This window comes from Lonchura striata, chromosome 1A (genome assembly GCF_050655825.1).
Source record: "Lonchura striata isolate lonStrDom1 chromosome 1A, ASM5065582v1, whole genome shotgun sequence".
NCBI lineage: Eukaryota > Metazoa > Chordata > Aves > Passeriformes > Estrildidae > Lonchura > Lonchura striata.
This window is the reverse complement of record NC_140741.1, coordinates 59,211,156-59,233,968: the sequence shown is the minus strand read 5'-3', so window position 1 is coordinate 59,233,968 and position 22,813 is coordinate 59,211,156. Positions and strand designations below refer to the sequence as shown.

At 36.3% G+C, this 22,813-nt stretch overlaps 1 protein-coding gene across 6 annotated transcripts in view; it reads left to right on the top strand.

Annotated features, from left to right (window-relative positions):
• BLTP3B (bridge-like lipid transfer protein family member 3B) overlaps nt 1-18,563 on the top strand; it is a 48,579-nt gene extending 30,016 nt beyond the window's left edge. For 5 of the 6 annotated variants that reach the window (XM_085568919.1, XM_021552883.4, XM_085568918.1 and 2 more), the window contains 9 exons: nt 307-500; nt 2,356-3,851; nt 4,324-4,499; nt 6,141-6,277; nt 7,028-7,178; nt 11,126-11,382; nt 13,547-13,655; nt 14,573-14,742; nt 15,410-18,563. In XM_085568919.1, coding sequence (XP_085425045.1) covers nt 307-500; nt 2,356-3,851; nt 4,324-4,499; nt 6,141-6,277; nt 7,028-7,178; nt 11,126-11,382; nt 13,547-13,655; nt 14,573-14,742; nt 15,410-15,535 — 2,816 coding nt within the window. In that variant the 3' untranslated portion in view covers nt 15,536-18,563. Of the gene's footprint in view, nt 1-306; nt 501-2,355; nt 3,852-4,323; nt 4,500-6,140; nt 6,278-7,027; nt 7,179-11,125; nt 11,383-13,546; nt 13,656-14,572; nt 14,743-15,409 lie in introns of those variants that run through there. The other variant, XM_085568920.1, reaches the window with a different exon arrangement.
• Nucleotides 18,564-22,813: the final 4,250 nt, after the last annotated feature.

The window sequence follows — 22,813 nt, the reverse complement described above, 5'->3', positions numbered from 1 at the left end:
CAAATTTCCATGGTCTTCCCTTTCCTCTGTAATTAGAATATTCTCCCAATTTCTTCAGATTTAATTATATTCTTAGTTTTTTTACACTCAAAAATTCAGTTACTTTATTGGAGTGAGAGAAAGAAGCATCACTTCAGGTATCCCCTAACAATTAATTCTTTGTTGAGACTGAAGGACTGGGTTTCTGTTCTTTCTCTGCTGAAATGTACTGGTGAAAATGTAAGTTTGCAATAATTTAAAAACCAGAAAACCCAACCCATAAACATTTTACTTATTCTCATGGTTTCATTTTCTTTTCTCTTTTAGTTCCATGTCCAAATCTGTATGGCCAGCTGAATGCTTTACAATTCACTCTGGATCAGAGAAGTATTCTTTGGCTAAACCAGTTTGTGTTGGATTTGAAACAGAGTCTTATTCAGTTCATGGCCATGTACAAGTTAAATGACAATTCAAAATCAGATGAACATGTTGATGTGAGAGTGGATGGACTAATGTTAAAGGTATGCTGTCATTGAGTAAGGGTTTTGTGGTTCCTTGGAAGACTACTTCTTTTATCCTCTTACAAATACCTAAATGAATGAAAACACGCTCTGCAGAATATGGTTGTTTGAAGACAGCTTGTTTCCTGTACTCCTTCATGTCCTGGTATTTTGGTTTGGGTATTTCGGTTTTGTATTGAAGACCTGAGTGGGAATACTAACAAATTATTTCTCTTTGGTTGACATAGCAGACCTAAAAAAAAAAAATTGAGCACTAAAGTAAAACAAGAAGTGAAAAATTAATATTTGTATTCTATATTAATGCAAGGGCCTTCCCTTGTTTCTGTGGTTGTATTATATGAAAGCTCTTTTGTCTTGCTGGTGAATGCCCTAAAGAAAGCAGTTCATCTGTAGGTCTATTTCATTCTCCAAAACCCATTCTCACCATTTTCTGTTTCATGCTGGCTGTTGCTGTAATTCAGGTACATATGAGTTCTCTGTATGCTTATTCCAGAGGATTAATGCTTCTTAATGCAGCTGAACATCAGATTTTTGCTTCCCTTGTCTTCTTCTTTGTAAGAAAAAAAGATTATTGAGCAGATAAATTTCTCATCCATTCCCTGTTTGTATTGGGCATTGCATTGTATGGTTTCCAAGTTTCAGAGATGAGCAAAGTGAGTCTTTTCAGTGGTGCCCACAGGAGAGGTTTCAAGGGTTCTAAAATGTCAGCATATGGAGAGATGGTTATCTTTCTAAGCTCTTGTTACATTCTTAATGGAACTTTACATGGACATAGTTTGTACTGAATAGAAACAGTTATTAAGAGCAAACAACTGGAAATCTGCAAATATAGATTGATCTGATATTGAATTAATAGATGTGAATAGCCTACTAATCTATGAGAGGATAAAAGTATTCTTACATCCCTCAAACCTTGATTTATATTAATTATGTCATCCCTGTATTAACAGCATTATTTTTATTCTAGCAAATGATGAATTGATGTTTACATATCGTATAGTTAATTATTTTATTTAGTTATTTTCTCTGAGTCTGTGTATTTAAATGAAGAAGTTCATAACTCTCTTCTTTGTGTCTTTAGGGATGATTTTTTACTCCTACTTTCTAGATTCAGAATGGAGATAATTGTGATAGAAGGCAGGGTCACTGATATTAGCAAAACTAGAGTGGCCAATGTTCATGTTGACAATTTAAGATTCAGGATTTGGCATAAAATAAGTTTACTTTAAAATGTACACTAAAAATACACAAGTTAAATACAGTGTGCTGAACTATTTGTTGTTCTTTAGTAGTTGAGGTATATTATTATTTTCCTGATGAAAGAAATGTATTATGATTATCAGATAATTGTCAGTGTTAAGAATATTAGCTGCATTGGCACATCTAACTGCTTGTATCTTAACAAAGAAATAAAACACTGTTGTACTCGGTATGGTGAAAAACCCTATCTGACACACCAGATTGAACTCCAAATTATAATTCTCTGTTTTTCAACAACGTAAATTTTGGAAACACTTTAAGAAACCTTCTACCAAGCTGCTTGAGTTAAGGAAATGAGCTACTTCAGCCTAATATAGCTGAACTAAATTTAAGACCTTCAGATAAGAAAAGCCTGAGACCCTTATGTTTTTGTACAAATATTGATGCCACAGCATCCTTTTAAAAATGAGAGAGAACATACATCTAGTCTGTGAGCCCAACTTATCCCTGTTCTGTTTCACTGTACTTGATTTCTCATAAAACTATAATTATATTCCTTTGTATCAACTGTCATGGCAATTATTTTACTTCTTTAATTGTATACCTTCTTAACCTACATATTTTTAACTTGAAAAAATGTATGTCTCCCTTACAGATCATCATCCCATTTGAAAACAAACCTGAAATTCATAAAGATCAACCTCGTGCACTTTCCATTCAAAGTTCAGAGATGATTGCTACAAATACCAGATGTTCACCAAACTGCAGACACTCTGATCTAGAAGCTTTGTTTCAGAACTTCAAGGATTCTGAATTTTTCAGTAGAACTTTCACCACTTTTCCTAAGTCCCCAAAAAATTTTAATCTTTTGCATCCAATTTTCCAGAGACATGCTCATGAACAAGATACCAAAATGCATGATGTTTATAAAGGTTATATCATCCCAGAATTGAATAAATATGCATTAAAGACATCTGCAGCTACTGATGTTTGGGCCGTGCATTTTTCCCAGTTTTGGATAGATTACGAAGGAGCAAAAAGTGGGAAAGGACGGCCAATAAACTTTGTGGACTCGTTCCCGCTTTCACTTTGGATTTGCCAGCCAATAAGATTTGCAAAGTCACAAAAAGAGCTTGTATCCTGTAGTCAAACAGCCTTGAACATTCCAAAAAGCGAGTCTTGTGATCTCTCTAATAGACTGCAACGTAAGAAACTTCTAAAGGAGTATTACAGCAGTGAGATGGAGCCCTCAACCAATGGCATTCAAATGTCTGAGACTTCAGGGGTGCTTTCTGAAAACTATTCCTCTGATGCAGACGTACATGTTCTTGTCCATGTTCAAAAACATGTAAGCGTGCAGATAAATCACTACCAGTATCTTTTTTTGCTGTTTCTCCATGAATCTCTTGTATTGCTCCTGGAAAACTTAAGGAAGGACGTAGAGGCAGTGACAGGAAAACCTGCAAAGCAAACAGATGTCTGCATTGGGATTCTACTGAAAAGTGCAGAAGTAGCCTTACTGCTCCATCCAGTGACTCAGGGAAACCCTTGTAAATCTGGTGAGGAAGAAGGAAGTCCTGTGGCATCAGAACTCTCCCCTGTGGGAAATGGGGAAACTTTTACTTCAGAGAGTAAATTAGTTGGTAGTAAGATAGTGGAAGCTGGTATTACTGATTTTGGTTATGTAAATGACTGCAAGCCTCTGAATGTGGAAGTTAATAAAGGAATTTTAATAGATCCTCTTTTGTTTAAATCAGACAGTAATATGGATTTTCAGAAAGCAATGTCATTTTCTGATGATGCATCAGATAAAGGTTTGGGAGATACAAGTGAAGGAGGAAGCAGTGGACTTTTTAGTAGAAGTGATTCAGAAGAGGTCTGTGGACCTCTAAGTGAGAAAAGTAGTTTGAATCCTAGGGATTCGGTGTCCATTCTAAATAAAAGAGAAGATTCTACTGAATTTTTTATTGATAAGGAGGATGACAGAAACATATTCTCAAATAAGTTAAATGAACAGGAAGGCACAACTGAAGGCTGTCCTAACCAAGTCGCTGACTTGGAAACAGAAACTGCCTTAGAATCTGAAGAGCTTGAAATCAACAAAGACAAAGTGGCTTCAGTTAAAGTGTTTGCATCACAGTCTTCTTCAAGGTATAGAAAATTAATACTAAAACAGTTTTCCTACTCTTTGAAAATATTTAGAAATCTTGTTGACCACAGACTTCTAGTACTTTCAGCAGCCAGGAAGGGAACATCTTAGACTTGATGGTTCTTCCAACTCAGGCTGTTCTGTGGTTTTGTGTTCTAATAGATGAAAATTTTTAAAGCATGTAAAAAAGTTATGCAGTATCCAGCATTCAGGGAAAGTTAAAATGAAGTGTTAGCTAATTGATTTAAACTATTTACTTTTAGTTAAAATATTAGGAAATATATATTGAGAGAAGTATTGACATAAATACCTAGATGAATATATGTTTCTACATTTACCTCTTCTTGTCAAAGGATTATTGAATAATCAGACTTTTTCATTTATATCTTGCTTGGTTTAGAGGAATTTTAAAAGTAACTTCTATGTATTATTTAATTTAAATAATAATTTCATAATATCTTTATATTTTAAAAGTGCTAAGCCTAAGGAACGCTACTCATCCAACCTCCCTGCATTCTCTGTTTCTTACAAAAATATGAAGAGAAGTCCATCACAAGTCTCTCTGGATACCATCTCTATTGATAGTGTGATGCTAGAGGATCATTTGATAGAGAGTGATGGTAGTGATAGTCAGAGCTTTCTGGAGAAAGGTAAGCAGGTTTAAAAAATATTTTTAAGCAATCATGAAAATGTTGTTTTTTATTAAAGTCATGCTCAAAAGGATTCTAGTCCAGCAAATCCTGGATACTTTACAGGACTATTTCTGTTACCTTCATCGGTAATATCAAGTGTATTCACCATTTATAATTTCAGTGGAAAGCAGTAATTTGCTCTACTTTAGCAGGACTATTTAATTTTAACTCTGCTTCATTTTCCTCTCTTAAGGAAAGTAAGAGCATTGAAGTGCTTTTTTGCAAATCTGAATTAGGCAGAACTTGTTCCTTGTTATGCTTGAAAGCAACTGCTTTGGCTGCAATAACTACAGGTTGGAGCCCAAATCAGTCTTACACTTGAAGTGGTAAAGAAGCTTTCATTTTAGAAGTGGATGAAAAAAAAATGAGTTTTCTCTAATGCTCACCATGCTAATTACCAGACAGACAGATAGCCTCCTTGCAGCTCCTTTCCCAAGTATTGACTGTCTAATAGCAGGTATTTGTCCAATTTTTGCTCATCTGTGTATATACTGACGAAATAATTTTCATGTCAGGAAATAGAGTAAGAAAACCTTATTGCTACCTCTTTTTTGATAATTCTAGTTTGCATAAGACTGGGTTTTTTTCTATGGGATTTCTCTTCAGTCTAGAGCAATAATGAGAAGACTGCTTCACTTGCCTGTTACATATTTGAATTGTAGGAGTATTCCTGCATATGCTTATGTGGGAGTATGCCATGAAATTAATACATGAAATTTCCATTTTAAATAACCTGTATATGTCTTTTTAGGTTGTTAAACTATTTAACTGCAGGTTAAATATGCTTTCCAGTTGTCAAGGAAACACTATCATGATTGCTCTAATGAACATATATGTAGCTTCTTTAAGCATACAAGCATCTGCTCTAAAGGCACGGTGCAGTATTTTAGACACGCAACTTACAATTTTTTTTCTGGCTGGCTGGATTGCATTTATATTATTTGATTTGGAAACCTAAAAAATACCTTCACAGGTTTTTTTAACAATGCATGTAGAGTGCTGTTTTGGTTTTGTCACTATATCCTGCTTTAATTTTGATTAGCATCTAGAACTTTGAACTTTCGATAACAGGAATGGATTTGGCAGTTCAACTATAAATATTTGTTTAATAAGCCACTCAACTCATCTTAAAAACAATTTAATGTGTGCATTCACTAACAGATACGGACTTTATTCATAATGTAGGTGATGTTCCCCTCCCTGCACAGCCCCTTAAAATATCCTAGGCTAGCTCAGAGGTAAGCAAGCTGTGAAGGGGAGGAATATCAGGCGATGACAAAGATTTCCAAAAGAGGCTCTTACCCTAATATACGTTGGTTCAGCTCTCTTTATTCTCTGGTGTCCAAGGGGAGAGCAGTGCAAAAAGAGCACGAACAGGAAATGTCAGGGATCTATATAGACTTTGGACAGGGTGGGCTTCCCTGGCTCTCCGCCAATCCCATTGGGGCAGGAAGGAGGAGGGATCCAGGGTTATCTTGATCAGAGTCACAGGGTCCCAGGGAAGGGGGAATAGAGTGCCCATGAGCTCACTGTAACATGTAGGAGTGATTCAGATCATGCTATGCTAACTTTGCATTTTTTCTGATGTATATTTGGAAGGTATTACATCCACAAACTATCAAAGCCCATCAGAAAATGTCCATGAAGGAGGCACAGTGATGGAAAATTGTGATGGGTCATCTCCAGATGCCATGAGTGCTGCTTCAGAAAATGCCCATGAGACTATTGAAGAAATGGTAATATTATTGTATTCCATTAGAATACATAATTCTGTGAATTAAACCTTAAAGCACAACTAAAATGTCTACTTTTAGAGGTGATTTTTCAAGTAATTAGAAAAATGAACCCAAAATAGTTGTAATGATGATGGATACACATCTTCTGATACCAAAGCTGACTTAAAACTGGCTTCTACTTATTTTTAAAAAATACTGCAACCCAGCACATAGAGAAAACTGGCTTCTACTTATTTTTTTTTAAGTACTGCAACCCAGTACGAAGAGAAAAAGGGCTGACTAATATTCAGATAGCCAAAGTTTCTTAGGCTGTTCTAGCTTTTTAACCTGATTCAGCGCTGCAAGTGCTTGATTGTGCTTATTATATGCATAAAATTGAATGCAATTTTAGGAAATGTCAGATACCTGACATTTCAGGTATCACATAAGCCATGTGCTTCTCAGTCAGAGTAAGGAAGCTCTATCTCACTTCCATGGCTTTTCTAGCCAGTTCTGAATTGGTGTCAGTGGGGTATAAATAAAAGTGTCTGTGTTTGGAGAGGCTGTTGAGCAATCTGTTATGAAGCCATTGTGTACAAAAAGAAGAGAATAAGAAAATGAGAACTTTTTGCTTCTCTGTGAGCAAGGGTTTTAGATACAAAGGGTTGTTTTCCTTTTGTGGTGGAAAAGGTTTAGACATACCTTACAAATTATAATCACTGTAAATTCATTTTATAATTTTATATTGTTATATCTGGGTTTTGTTGACAGATGTCTGTTGTGGTTTTTCAAGTATTTGGTGTTAATGGTGAAATTGACATCAGAGGAGAAGACACAGAAATATGCTTGCAGGTCCACCAAGTGATACCAAACCAACTAGGAAATATTGGTGTTCGACAATATCTGTGCAACAGAACTGTTGGTAAGAACTAACAATTCAGTGTGTTGAAATTGGAGCTGGAAACATTTGTTCTAAGTAAATAAAAATGTAAACACAGCTTTATGTTAGACTAGCATCCATTATATGCTAGTTTAGATCTCTGATTTCTTTCTTCGTTGCCATACATTAAAAAGGAGGAATAAATTAACTGTGTAGGATGATCATGTGGGTTAAAAGGTGCATTGCATTGAATTCTGGTCATTAGTTTTCTTTTTTGAAAATGAAGTAAGTTGCATTATGTGCTGGTTTTGTCTGGGGTAGAATTAATTGTCTTCACAGTGACTGGTATGGGGCTATGTTTTTGGATTTTGTTTTCTGTATTAAACTGTCTTTGTCTTAAACCATGAGTTTTCTGGCTTTTACCCTTCCAGTTCTCTCCCTGATCCCACTGGTGAGGGACTGAGTGAGAGGCTGTGTGGGGCCTGGCTGTGGAACCACAGCACATTGCATTGTGTTTATTGTTTTGTGAAGATGGAACTCTTTTTGACTCTAATACTACTTTGCTTTATTCCATTAAAGGAATGTTTCTTTTTTTCAAGATCAGTTTCTCTAGATTAAATGACACACACAGTTTAAACAGGCTTATAATATGTGGTTTAAGAATTTTTTTTTAAATTTCCTCTGTCAGGAAATATGAGCTTTAAAGACAGACAACTGTTTTTAGTTTGCTTTGGGTTGGTTTTTTTTTGTTTGTTTTGTTTTTTTTGGGGAGGTTTTGTTGGTTGGTTGTATTTGGCTTATTAAGCTTAATACAAAGAGTTTCATGCCAAATATTTGCACAGCTAGATCAACTGGTGTCTTGTCAGAGCTGTTCTTGGGCATGAGTACAATATATACACACTTTGCCAGAAAAACCAAGTTCTAATGGATGAGATGTTTTCCTTGGCATGATGTATTGGGGTGGCAGCTCATGTCACAGTATGCTTTGCTCCTGTCTGCCAGCCTTCAACATGGATTGCTGGATGTAAGCTCTGTTCCACTATAGGGTTTTTGGGGCAAATACCTGACACACCTGCTTCTGGTTCAGCTCCTTTCTGAGGAAATAGCTATAGTAGCTGTTGGTTGCCATCGTTTTATTCCAACCTTCTATCAGCATGGCTTTTGTTCAGGAGGTGCTTCAGCTTCAGAGGTGGTACAACCTCTGATCCTCTGGCTAAAGAATACATTTCCTGGTAAGCTGAGCCTCTGCCAGCAGCTGCTGCCTGAGCAGCTGTTGCATGATGTTGCAGTCAAGCATCTGTTGCAGTCAAGGATCTGAAGCCTAGGAAAAGTTCCAGCAGGGAGGACTCATGGCTGACCTTCAGTTCATACAGCAGGCAAATTGACTTCTGGTTATCTGCCATATCCTCTGTAAAAGCCAGAGGGAGTAAATAATATGAACATGCCACCTTCCTGCTCTTGTTTGTATCTACAACTTGAGCCTCTGATAATAATAATGCTTCTCAGCTGATAATGAGAGGCTTGTGCACTGTCCAATTATTTTGTGGATAGAAGGGGTATAACGTGATTGGAATCTCCAAATACTTCCACTTCGTATCTCTTCCTTTCTCTTTCTGGCAGGTACCTGAATGCCTGAGCCAACGACACTTTTTTTGGGTTTTTATGCATTGCTGGTCACTCTATTCTGTAATGTACATCTCCCCACAGATGTTTTCTCTCCACTGTGATTTCTGTACTGTCAGGAATCTTCTGCTGCTGCTCCCTGTGTCCCATATTCATTCCTATTAGAACTAAAAGATAAAAAGTTTGGAAAAAGCTTGAGAATCAGATCAAAAGAGACTGTTTAAAAGAGTTAATGGTAACAAAATACAACCAAAAGAACAGGTGAGCAAATGTGTACAATAATATCCTAAAAAAAGCAACCTCCCTCTTCAAAACCTTTAATAAAACTTTCTCAAGTGCTGTATTAACAATTGAAACCAGTAATCTGAGGAACCATGCAATGCAGTGAATACTGAACTTATAATTACAGTCTACAAGATGTTCTGATGAAGATAACCATTCAAAACCTACTATACTGTTAATGCAGTAGATGTAAAAATGGAAGAACTTGGCTAAAAGCTGGACTAAGTTGAGGTCTACATGGTTGCTGTGTAATTCCCTGCGGGGCTGGATGTAGGACTGCAACTTTATCTGTTCTTGCCTGGCAGCAAAACCAAAAGAAGGAGGGATGGAGTATGGCAGAGGTGTTGTGGGAGGGCTGTGCTTTTACTGAGGTCTTACAATGCTGACCATGCATGTTAGAAGGCAACAGCAGTTCACAGCAGCTTCCAAATTTTTTTATGCATTTTTTACTCCATTTTCCCTTGACTCTGCCCCTTTGAAGTATCTGCAAGATAACTAAAATAGACACAAGGCTGAGACTGGATGTATGTTCTTTTCCTCTGTTCTTTTTCTGTACTTTGGATGATACAGGCACTCTTCAGATGCTGAAATACTTAGGACACCTACTGCTTATTTCTTTATCTGTATGTGTGGGAAGTATATGGATGCTTGAGGGAAGCAAAGTTTCCCGAACCAGTTGCAGAGGTTCATTGAACAGAATGCTCATCATTCTTCTGTCTAGAGAGTGTTCTTTCTTCTCCTGGGCTGCTGGTAGTTTATTCACTTTTGCCTGGACTGAGCCTAAAAAGACAGTTCATACTTGCAGTATGGTTTTGGTTGGTTGCTTGGTTTTTGGCTTGGATTTTTGTTGTGAAAGGAAATACGCGATTTAGCACTTCTTAAACATTGGAAAGATGGAAGGATGGAGTCATGGCTGTCAGTGTTTTGGAAACATCTATTCACAGAGGTAAAAAAGGGAGAGATTCTGCTTCACAGCAGAGGCTGAAGATTCTCATGTACATCTTGCCATTGGTATTTGTTGGCCCAGATCGACCGTGTGTCCATCTACCCTGACTCTAGTGCCAGTAGATAAGTGTACAAGTCCTGACTCTGCTGCTGTGCCACATCATCCGTGAACTGGCACACTATACAGGAAGAGGAACCCAATTAATGTACATATAGGAAAGCAAATCAATTACAATGTCAGACTGCTGTAGCTCTAGGCACTGTCTGTTGCATGATGAATTGACATAATTCAGTTGATTTTTCTTGAGTTTCTTTCTTGAGGTATCTTTCAACTTTCAATGCTTGGTTTTTCTGTTACTGTGATTGTGCTTCTTGTCATAATTTCTGTAGGTCAGCCATCACACTGATGACATGACAATCCCATGGGGTATATAAAAACCATATAAGCATTTTATATAAAAAATGGTTACTGCTCACTGACCCCTCCCCAACAATCTGCTTACCTTAAATTTTTATTTTAGTTTACTTTAGTTTAGTTTATTATGGTTTTTAGAACTTTTTAGGTTGAATGTTGCAATTGTCCTTACTAACTAAAGATACTGAAATTAGCAAGAAAATGCCAGAGTTTTTCCAACATTCAAATTTATTGCCACTCAAGTAATGCATATGTGGTCATCTTTTCTATCTTACTGCATTGCTGTTTATGGTTCCTAAATCAGGAAGTTCAGCCTTTCCAAGAAAATACCTGTTCTCCTGAGAGAATGAAGTGACTTTAATGTTTTTCTGAATTGAAATTTAATGACTTAGTGGAAAAGTATGCAAAGTAATTGGTTATCCATCATCAAGGCACCAAGGAAACAATTTTTTTTGTGTACATGGTGATAGTTCTCCATTGTCTTTTCTCTTGCCACAGTTAGGTACTGTGCCCTTATATGTACTCTTTATTTTTGTACTTTGAAGTGCTATACTTAGAAATTTGCTCTGAAGTTCTGTATTTGCAACACTGCCTTTTATGAATAGTAACACAATGGTACTTATTGGAAAATCAGTTGGACAATAGAGATGGAAATAATTACAACGTAATTGATTTTCTGTACACTGAAAAGTTTTAATGCAAATTTGTTTTCTTTTTGCAACAGGTTCTGACTGTAAATCTGTGGCTGGACCTGTTAATTCATCACCTGAGATTAGTCTGAGATGGGAAAGTGGGCCTAGTGCTGTTGTACATTCCCTGCTAGCTGTAAAAAATGGGTTTCTTCAGTGTCATGTGGAGAACTTCAGTGCTGAATTTCTAACATCTTCTCTCACAAACATTCAGCATTTTCTAGAAGATGAAACTGTCGCAGAAGTGATGCCTATGAAGATAAAAGTTTCCAATGCAAGGATTAATTTAAAAGTATGTTAACAATGAGATATTTGGCTGCTCTAAAAAAATGTGTTCTTGTTTCTTTGATGATAAACTACTAATCTGGATATAGTTAACTTCAAAGAAACTGCTGTCATACTCTGAAAGGTCTTTAGATAACACTGAAACAATTTTAAAATCCATAGATTTGGTTAGCTCTGTGGTATGCCTGGAGGGGAATTTTCTGCATGAACAAGCTATTTGTATGAATTAGTATTTTATACTTCCCCCCCCCCCCCCCCCCCCAAATCTTTCTTATAGAGTCATGGTGTCGAGAATTTGATATGTAAAGTTCTAGAGGCACAGTGTGGGTTTTTCTGGTTAGGTTTTTTTGCTTAGCGAACGATATGATTTTCTAATTACAAACCACGGATTTTGAAGGTTATTCCTCTCTCCTAGTTGGAGGGTAGTTCTTGCAATGAGAGTTCTGTACAAAATAAAGAGAAAGGTTATGGAATTCCAGTACAAACAATTTCACTTGAACACAACCCAAATTTCATGTTCTTCTCTATGTAGAAACAGATACTGAACAGTGCAAGCGTTTTTCAGCACATATCTTAAAATAGTAACATTAAGAGGACACTTCTGCTCTCACCATCTTCTTTAAATGTCTGAAAGAAAGTCTCCTAGGGGACTTTCTTTCAGACATTTAAAGACGATGGTGAGTTCTGTCCTGCAGAACCACTGAATATAAAGATAAGGACACTTTTTTGAGGGGTGTAGAACCACAGAAAAACAAACAAACGTAATTATTACATTGCTTTGGACAGTAATAATCACCCATACAAACTTTGAACAAGGTGAGGATTGGAAGAGCAGCTTCAGTTCTACATCTGGGGCTAAGGTCTTGATTCTGCCAAGATCATTATTAACTGGAAAGGCAATTATCTTGTGTTCTACTCAAAATGCATCAGTATTCCTTCCCTCAGTGATACAGCCCTTCCATCCCCTGAGGATCTTTGGGCACTCTTGGAGCTGTTTCTCCTCTACAGGATTAGCCCAAGCATTTTCTGTAAGAGATGTGAGCCTTCTCCTCAAATTTCAGTGGATCACAAACATGAATGCCCAAATGCAAATAGCAAAATCTTTACACATAGCCACATGCATTTAAAACCAGGATTGTGCTGGTTTATTGGCAAGAAGGCAGACTTAAGCAAAATGTTCTTGAGAAAGCAGCTGCTTGAGATGGGGAATATACAATAATAAACTGGCAATAAGATTCTACTTGGCAGCAAAAGCACCCAAGTGCTCACTCAGCAGTGCACACAAGTCATGGTGAAGTTACTCATGATGGTTGACAAAATGCAGATTTGACATAGAGATGATTAATTTCTATAGGGTTGTTGGGTATTATAGAGTGAGAAGATATGGTTCAAATGTGTTCTGCATTGCCTATTCAAATGCAGTATGTTCTTTTATTTCTTCTGCATGAGACTTCATGCAGTGTTTTTCATGTCAGGAGAGGAATGTGAGAAAGATTGTTATTGTTTGATTTTTCTGCTGCAATTTTAATGCTGATTCAAGAAGATTTGGAAGCAATATCTCAACAGCTTTCTTGGTATACATTTAATGCTCATGTGTATAGTTTCTGATGATACTGGCTGTGTTATTCTATTTGACAGGCATAATGAACTATAAAGACTTCCTGGGGAGACCCCAGAGAAGTAATTTGTGAAGTTTCTCTTCTGTTAATACAGTAGTATAACTAAACTGCAGCTGGTGTCATCCCAAATTCTGAAAAGACAAAATCTGCTCAAGAATAATTGCTATACCCATTCAATCTTTAAATAGTTCAAGGGAAAATCAAACACTATATAGCACAGGCTTCTTATCTGTGACTCAGCTCCTGAGCTAACAAATGTCTTGAGTTGGGGTATAATCTTATTGAGATGTCTGTAAAAACACTTTGAAGTATTTTAGTTGGACTATATATTGAGTTCAGCAGACTTACTCCAGAGATAATTTTGAGCCTTTAAAATGATCCCTGGGGGGAAAAAAAAAGGGAGACAAAGTTGAGTGGAGATTGCATTGGAAAATTCTGTTCTGAAACATTCCCTTTTAAGTTTCATTAAATGCATTTATGTTTAAATAAACATCCTAATTATCTATTTTGATTTCCTTAAAAACTCATTTTTTTATTATGTGTCTTTTTTAGGATGACAGTCCACGCGAAAATCTTAAGGCATCTGATCTGGTTCCCATAAAACTGCATATTGACATACTCTGGATAGAAAGAAATGATGATGGCACTTTTCTCATTAGAGGTTTGTATGTTGCTGAACCTTGATATCTCAATTCAATAATCCTCTTGTTTTTTCCTTTGTGCATGCTTGTGACTAATTATGAAAAGATAACTGGTGATAATTTGTGTAAGCTGTGTTGCCATATGCCATAATTCAATGTGTAGTCACAAAAAGGAAGATTACCTTTTTGAATAGTGTATTGGCTGTGATAATCCACAGCTGAATCAACCTGGAAGAAATAAAAAATATGCTTATAATCTCATCGGAATATGCTTCATCAGTGCATATCACTTCATCTTGATAAGTTCAGGGTTCCTTTTTTGCTACAGAACAAACAAAAAATTGCCTTTCTTTACAGATTTCCAAGATGGTTGCTGTCTTTTGTTGTTTTGTGTTGCAGGTAGTAGTAGTAGAAACTACTGTAAAACCATGACATTGACTCCTTTCCTTGATGTACAGCAGTATATTTTAACAGGTGTTATATAGTGTACTTCAGTTACAAATGCTAGAAAGTTTCCTTAATGCCAAGTAATTAAGGTTATTTTCTAATCTAAAAATTTGATTCTGCAGGTTTATCTCACTGTATTTTTAAATGTAAATGCCATCTTCAGAGAGACCTGGAGACAGTATGTTAATGGCAATATTATAAGTTCTCAAATTTCTGATTATTCAGAGTGCATATTTTTTGGTGATGATATAGGTTGTTATAAAAATGCTTTTATTTTCTTCAGGCTGGAAGTTACATATTGTTTCTTTCTTCCTCTAAAAGCTTATGAGTTTTAATTAAATTTTATTCTTAATTTTGACTTTGAGAGGCAAATATTGATGTACTTAATATTATAAGTATATTTGTTTTAGGTGGGTTTAATTTTATACTGATAAGAATAAAGCTTAAAAAAATTTTGACAAAGCCTTTGCACACTATTTCTGTAATACAGACAATCAAAAAGTAAATGAGATGTCAAAGATGAAGAATTCGAGCAGCACGTTGCAGCAAGTAGTGGCATCTGTTGAACGTAAAACACAAGACCAAGCCACGCAAACTATTTGGGAGACACCCCGACTTTCTAAATCAAGCAGGGATTCATCTGACTTCCTTAAAAATGAGGTATAAAGAACTCATTTTGACTTCACCTTGCCCCCTCAAAATTATTAATCATAATTGTAAGGCTGTGATTCACTTCTGTTTAGAAATCTGTTTGAGATAGAAAATACGGATTGTGGATATTATGGTGTGGTACAGCAATTTAACAGTGCTTTCTAAATAGTGTAATAATACACTGCACACTGACTCTTTTCCTTTATGTCAGAGGGAATTTTATAAAGGAGTTTTCTTCTCCCCATCTCCCTCATTCCTTTACAACACAGCTGCCAAAGGCAAGGAACTTAGCTGTGTGGTCAGACCCATTCTGATAGATCAGTCATACCCAGATTTTGAATGGATAATGACAGAACCCACACATTAATTTGGCTGATTTTCTCACTGGGTAAGAATCTGGTCCTAGAGCTCAGAAACTTGGGTCACTTCCATTCCACTCCAGAATGGAAATGGCATAGCTGAAACACTGGCTTTCCCACCTTTTGAGCTAATTGCATAAAAATATCTCCATGTCCTACACTAACTGAATGAGAATCAGTTGCAATTGACTCAGCCTCAGCAAACCTCCGCCCAGCAGTGAATTGGAGCATTTAGTTTTTTAAAAGTTACTGAAATGGAAAAAGTCATCAGTATGGAGTTATAGTAATACCTTTCTTTTCTAACCTGTTCATTTCAGCTTACTGAAGAAAATGAATGTCTCAAACAGGAACTAGCCAAAGCCAAAATGGCTCTTGCTGAGGTCCAAATGGAAAAAGATGCCCTGCTTCATCGCTTGAAGAAGATGAATGTTGATCATCAGTAGGACACTGTTCTGTTGGTACAAAGCATCATCATCATAACTGCAGGTGGTGGTGGCACCTAAAATACTATCTGCAAATCACTTGAAAATGCGGGTTTTTTTTGCTTACAGGCAAAATTTTCTCATTACAAAAAAATATGTTTGTGAACCAGGTACTCTTCTGAAATTTTCATTAAACATTGTAACTTTTCTCAGCCCATTTTAAACTGAAATTACTTTGGAAAAATCACTTTATACTGTACTTTATTAATTTACTGAGGAAAATATCATATAATCTACTTTTAATATTATCAAAGGAAATGTTATTTTTAAAATGTTTTCTGAAAAGTGGATGGTTCAGCAATGAAAGAAGGTGCCTAGGTACATAACAGACTCCATGTACCATGCCTCACTTACCTTAAAGGTGTACCTCTCTTTCTAAGGTTGTTATTTGATTGTTGCCAGAAGATATCTATAGAAGAGGTTACATTTGCACTATGATGATACAGGCTAGATCCTCTAGAATATTATATACTGAAAATTAAAATACCAGCCCTAAATTGACCCTACATTCAGTGTAATTTGCCCCGAGAGGATTTTAAGTATAATCCTCTGGTGCTATGGAGTTCCATATATCCTTCCCATACGCACTCTTAAAATAAAACAGTAAATGCTGGAGCCTTCAAATAAGAGGGCATACTTCTGGGCTTTCCTTCTGCTTGAAGGTCCACTGTATCCGTACAGCTGATGTAATTTAGACATTCACACTTTATTTTTCTTTTCTCTGTGAAGAGGATATAGCCCTGATATAGGATCTGGCCCTTTGTGACAGGTGAGCTTTGAGCCATTTTGCATGCATGTCTGATTATTGCACAACTCATCAGACATGCCCAAGGATTTGGTTCAATATGTTTAAATAAATAATGTCAGTGCTTGTGAGGGGTGGAAATCCTACTGGGATTCATTAGTTGTATATTGCTCTTTTTTTTTATAAAAAAGCTGTACAGAATCACTTAATTACCCAAAGAAATCATAAGATTACATGAAATGCCATTATACAGTTTAAATTATGGGTGATTTGTACAGATTGAACAATAATTTTCAGCTAAAAACTGGTGCAGATGAATAAGTGAAAAAGCACAATACCATAAAATAGAGACTGTAAGAGTGTGCTTTTAAACAATTTAGGAAACAACGTACAAAACCATACATGCCTGTAAGAGATTGTCTTTGCTGGAAGTAAAACTCAATGAATAATTTAACTAGTGACCTTGAATCTGACAAATGAAAATCTTTTAATTGCTACCACAATTGTTTCTGCTCCATGGGATGTTGGAGGAAGTTCTATTTGTAGATAAGCAAACAAATCTCAAAAAGTATTTAGTATCCTGTGGTTTGACTTGCATACTCAGGTTGTCAAACCAGTTTTAATTAAATTGTTTTCATTAAAACTTTTCAAGGACACATCATTTGCACTGCTGGAAATAGTTACTGAAAGTGTGTAAATTTTAACAAAGAACTCTGTGGAAGAACTGTTTCAGGCACTGCCATATAAAACCCTAGCTGAAACTTTTCTTAATTCCCATGGAAATTTTAATTCTATCATTCTGAATTAGATGAAAAAATATACACACAATGTTTCTATCAGAGAAATATTTGTATTTGAATAGTTATATAAGACAACACAGTATTAAGTATGAGTGGTGCAATTTCACATAAATATAATGTCAGATTCAGGGGAGGATTTCTCCTTTGGTTTAACTCTGGTTGGTACTATTAAAATAATCCTTATTTGGTTTATCCTTACCAAGATCTAGTTGGAATTATTTTGAAGAAGGAATGTATAGAGTGCTTAGTAGCATGTTGCTAGAATATTACATTGAGAATTATCTAATTTTTAAAAAGAAATAAATAGCAATATCAAATGTCTGGGTCTTTTTTACTGCATAAACTAAAACGTGCTTGTTTTGAGAAAAACCAATTGCAAACCAAATCAAAAATAACAGCCCAAACCAGCCTTTTTGCGTACAGTTGCTGAAATTCAGGTTATCACTTCTTAGCACTCATAACTGGATACATTTCTACTTCATGGCCATTGTACAGTATTGAACATCACCTGTGGACAGTTCAGAGGAGATGAGTGTGCTTGGTTGTGAGTTTGACAATACTGAGAGTGATAGTACAGTGTCATTCTGAAATGTGTTTTACTATTATAAAAACTGCAGAGAGAGAGTTAATTTATCAATGTTTGAAAGTACAAAGTTAAACTAAGCTCTAATAGGTTATACTAAGCATAATTACAAAAAGCCTCTGAATAAAAAAAAAAAAAAAAAAAAAGGTTTAATTCATCTTCAAGGCTCTTCTGGTGTTCATAACCTCCTAGACAGGAAATTTGTACTATCAGTAGAGCCTCTTGCTTTTATTCTGCAAATACCTAAATGGAAGATACTTTGGAGAACTTAATTGTATATAGACAACTGACTCCAGAAGTCTGGTAGGAAAACTGTTACCATGTTTTGTTCTATGTTTTCTATGGAAATTTTAACTGGCCTACGCTTTAGTTTAGCACTCTTCATCTTGCTTGGAAATGCTGGTTTAATATCTAATGAAGCTTTCACATCAGCTCACCCGAAAGAGGCTGTGCGCTTTCTCAGGCTTGGTCACTGAATCTTTCTGGCATGTGCAGTTCCAGTTCTCACTGCAATTCTAACTTTGTTGGTAAGCACCAGTTTTAAATCAAAATTTTGTGGCCTTACAGTATTACTTGTAAAATGCCTAGTAAAGAGGGAGTTTTGCAGAGATCATACCTGCTTGGGTCCCATCTACCTAAGTCCTTTATTTCCCAGTTCTGTTAGCCATGTTCTGTTTGTACACTGTCTCGCTTGGGTATTTATTTGGAAGTCTTAATCTGGGATCACAAATGATCTCTAAAGGACAACTGCTATCTTCAGAACATTTCCTATGTCTGCCATGATAATGGTTACCTTTATTCAAAATAATTTTATAATAAATGCAAGGATAATGTGATAATAAACTTCACTTGTATCAAGCATCTACAATTCCAAGAGTACTGAATGTATGTAAGTATTGCAGAAGCAAACTCCCTGCAGTGACCAGATTTCAGGTAATGATGGACACAATGATTTCTATATAAAATAATGTGCTCGCATTGGTCTAGTTCTTAAAACATTCATCACAAAATGCTTCAAGTGGACTTTCAGCTCACTGTTGTAATCTGCACATTTTAGAGTACATCAGATTCCAATTCAGCTGTTGGTATAAATGAATGTCTTTTTCTCTACTGTAGAAACAGACCATCACCTTGCTGATATGTTAAGTACTAATGAAATTGTGGGTATTTGTTGTGAAATCCATTAATTCACTCCTCCCAATAGGGAAATTATTTTTTTGACAGCCCTGCAATACAACCTTATCTTTTTTAAATTCCAACCCATGCCACTTCACTTTTGCTGACCAGCTTTTGAATAGCAGCCCCAATCCCTGTGCCTCATTGTGAACCCAGTGGCAGGCTCTGCAGTGCTGAAGCACAGCTCTTGTGCTGAGCGTGGCTCCCGGTGGTGCAGCACCAAGCAGCGTGCTCAGCTCACTCGGCTGAGTTCCCTGGCAGTGACCTCCTCATCTTAGTAACAGCAGGAAACCTAAGAGCACGAGCAGCACCAAGATCATGCTCATTGGCGTTAAGGGATGCAAAACTTGGACAGGAATAGTGGTCTTTGCTGGAGGAACAAAGCTTTGTTTCTCAATAAAATTAGGGAAAAACATAAAAATTGCTGGTAAATAAAAGCTGTGTAGTTACAGTTGTTTACAGTTTTAGGTATTTTTAGCATGCTTATATAAAAACTTAATTAAAATTGTTCTGCTTTTCGTTTATGGAAGATATTTTTGAACACTAATATTTCAAGAACTTTTTTGCAACTCTCAGCTTCTCAAATATTATAGAATGTCTTGCAAGTATGTGTCATGCTACTTGCCAGCTGAAACAAGTTGCAGGAATTAAATCTTCAAAATTCAACTAACTCTTGCCTGTGTTTTCTCCCAAAATAAGGGGTAACTTTTGCATCCCAATGAGATGAGTATTTCATATTGGTAGCTATTTAATGGGTAGATTAATAACTTTTTTAAAAGGATATTTTTGTTGTTTTGTCTGCCATTGCCCAAACCACTCCTAAGCAATTACATTAAAGTATCTGTATTTTATTATTCCTTCACTATCTCCTGCCTTTTTTTTTTTTTGTTGCCATCACTCATTTTAGTATGAGTGGAAGTGGAATATATGTATGTCCTAAAGCTTTCTGCCATGTAATCTCAGTATTCAATCTTAATGTTGTCTTAACAATCTCTGAGAACATTATTTTGGAAGTAAAAATAAGATGCACTTATGCTGTATCTTCTTTTAGGGCAAGATGGCAGTGTGTGGAGCATATTGCAAGAACTGGTTAATGCAGTTTTCCTAGGACAGAGTCTGTTTGAAACCACCATGATTTAATTTGAGTTAGATAATTGGTAAGTACTTTAAACATTTGACGGAGACATGGACAAAAGAGTGCTTCCGAAGTGGTAGTCTGAGGCAGTAAATGCTGAATAAAGAGGCAGCCTCTACGCAACCTATCTGTGCAACAAATCTACAAACCTCATTTCACCCCTACCACTGCCAGAAACAACTTCTGTCAGTGTAATTAAATTGTTCTCGTAAGGTGGAGGCTGTGAGCGCTGGAACACGGTTCTGAAGTGCGAGTTCCGTGCTGCATCCCTGAGGGTGAATGCCCTGCCGGTGCGAGCGGCCGCGCTCCGCTGCCGGCGTTCAGGCGGAGGTCGGCGCACGGCCGCACGGGGAAGGGACAGCCTGGAGCTTCCAGCAGCTAAGGATGCTCCATTTCATAGCGCGACTTCAAATCAGGGTTGTCTCGTTTTCGAATTTAGGTAACTTGGCTTTGTTTCTACTGCCTTCTTTATGGCATATGTTATTCTCTTTAAGTAAATCACGTGAACTGCCTGAACAGTGTCAGAAGAAAGATATTCTTCCTCCTTTTAGTTTTAAATAAATTGCACAAACTTATTTTTCTACGTATTGTCCCTTTATGGTAGGATTTTTAACAGATTTGTTGTGCTTCATCATTATCTCTTAGAAGTGTAGAATAATTTTTTCTGGTTTTCCTATCATTGTATAGGCAAAAAGCTCCACCTTGATATCAACAATTTATTTGTTCATTTTCCTCACAAACTAGAAACCCCCTTTGTTTTTAATAAAAGGAACATATAGAGGTTTTCTGTGTTTCTTTGGGAATAACTAAATGTAATCCTTTACAAATGCTTACCTTATGCACCTTCGCCAGATGGTAATCTAATATGACAGTTTATATTAACACCATAGTGTGTGGTAAGTGATCTGAAGTTATTTCTTTTTATATCCTGTTTGGCTATTCAAAAACTTACAGGCAGAATGACTAAGCAGAGAGAAAAGCAATATATATAAAATTTACTGTAGGAATGGGGTTGCTTTATTTTTGTCAAATAGAGAAAATAGCATAGAAAGCAGCTGTCTCTTCATTCCTCTGGAATATTAATGTAGTTTTTTGCTTCCACTTATTTTTAATTCTAACAAGAGTCTTCAACTCAGGATAGGTACAATGGAGAGTTTTTTAAGATGTCATCCCGCAGTGCCAATATTAGAACATGCTGCAGAACATGACAATATACTGGACACCAGCAAAATCACAGTTGCTTACCTGAACTGAGTTTTATGTAGAAATGAAGCTTCTCTGCTCCAACTTAGCAGGACGATAGCAGGAAGTTTCCTGAAAAATCACTTCCATCTAAACATGAGATTTGCTATTGTGTAGTATTCACCAAAAAAATACATCTATTTACAGACCTTTTGAGTTTGTGTGTGTGTTTATATTTGAAAGTATTTATACCACAGCTTTCTTAAAGAATTATAACAAATATGTCACCCCCAGCATTTAATTTCCTATCCAGAAGAAATGTAAGAAATATAGTAAATTGCAAACAATCATTGAGAAATTCTTTAAAGCCGTATCAGAGCTATTTGCTTTAACTGGATCCTAAATCCTTCCAAATCTCTAACAGCTGGCAATGTAACTCATGGAAACTACAAGTTAAGTTTCAAACTCATGCTCATCTGAAGATATATCTAAGGAAGGTCATGACCTGAATGCTGTTTTTAAACCTTCCTTTGCTATTATCAGAAGCATTCTCAGCTTATGCAACAGGAAAGAATTCCTTCAAAGTCACAATATTAAGAAGATCTTTTAAAAGACTCCTTGAAATGGGACTTGACAAAATACTTCAGCAGGCAAAGGCAACCTAGAGTTAATCTCTTTTGCCTTTTCATTATTCAAAACATGTCTCTTATTTAGCTACTGTAAGTCAAGGAGGAAAAAGGGAGAGGGTTTGAAATAAGCATAGGGAAAACAACACATTAGAAAAAACTCTGAGCACCTTATTCATGAAAACATGTTCCTATGTGGCTGAATATCTGTCATCCTTAATGTCAGTGTGGCAGCCTTTAAATCCACAGCTGCTGGAATCAAAAGGAATATTTTTACTTAGCAGCAAATAGTCATGTATAGGCAGTAATAGATTTATTTTTTTCTTCTCCATCTGGTGATAAAACTCATATATGGAGCAACATCATACTGCATGTGTTAGCTGGATACTGACAAACACTGTCATAATCTCCCACTTTGCTGATGTCCTTTCACTTTAAGGACACTTTGAAACTTCTTATGCCAATAAGGAGACCCATGGAGTGGGATTTATGAATAATAGGAAATTTAGGTGTCAGATACTCAGTGTCCAATCTCATCCACTCTACCATTTCTGATATCCACTGGAAATGGGCCTGCCAGAGAAATCAGAGCCTGAAACACTGGACGTGATTACTGTGAGAGCTTTATTGAAGCTGTGTATAACTAAATAAAGATAAGGCACAGCTATAGCACAAACACATCCTCAGCATGATGTACATGTTGACTACAACCATCCTAAGAGGGATGTGAGAAAGACAGGGTTGTATTATAGAAGGAAGTAGAAAAGAGAGACTGAGAATTTCTGTGAAAGAAAACTTTAAAAATGCAGCAAGAGAGAAGTGCACAATAAACAGACAAACTGAATATTAGTTAAATCAGGTGCTATGAATGTTTCTCCGCACAGGAAACAAGTCATAGGACAAGGGGAAACTGCCTCAAGTCACACTAGGGGAGTTTTAGGTTAGACATTAGGTGTCACCCTGATTCTTAAGACTTCCTAAAGCCTTCTGAG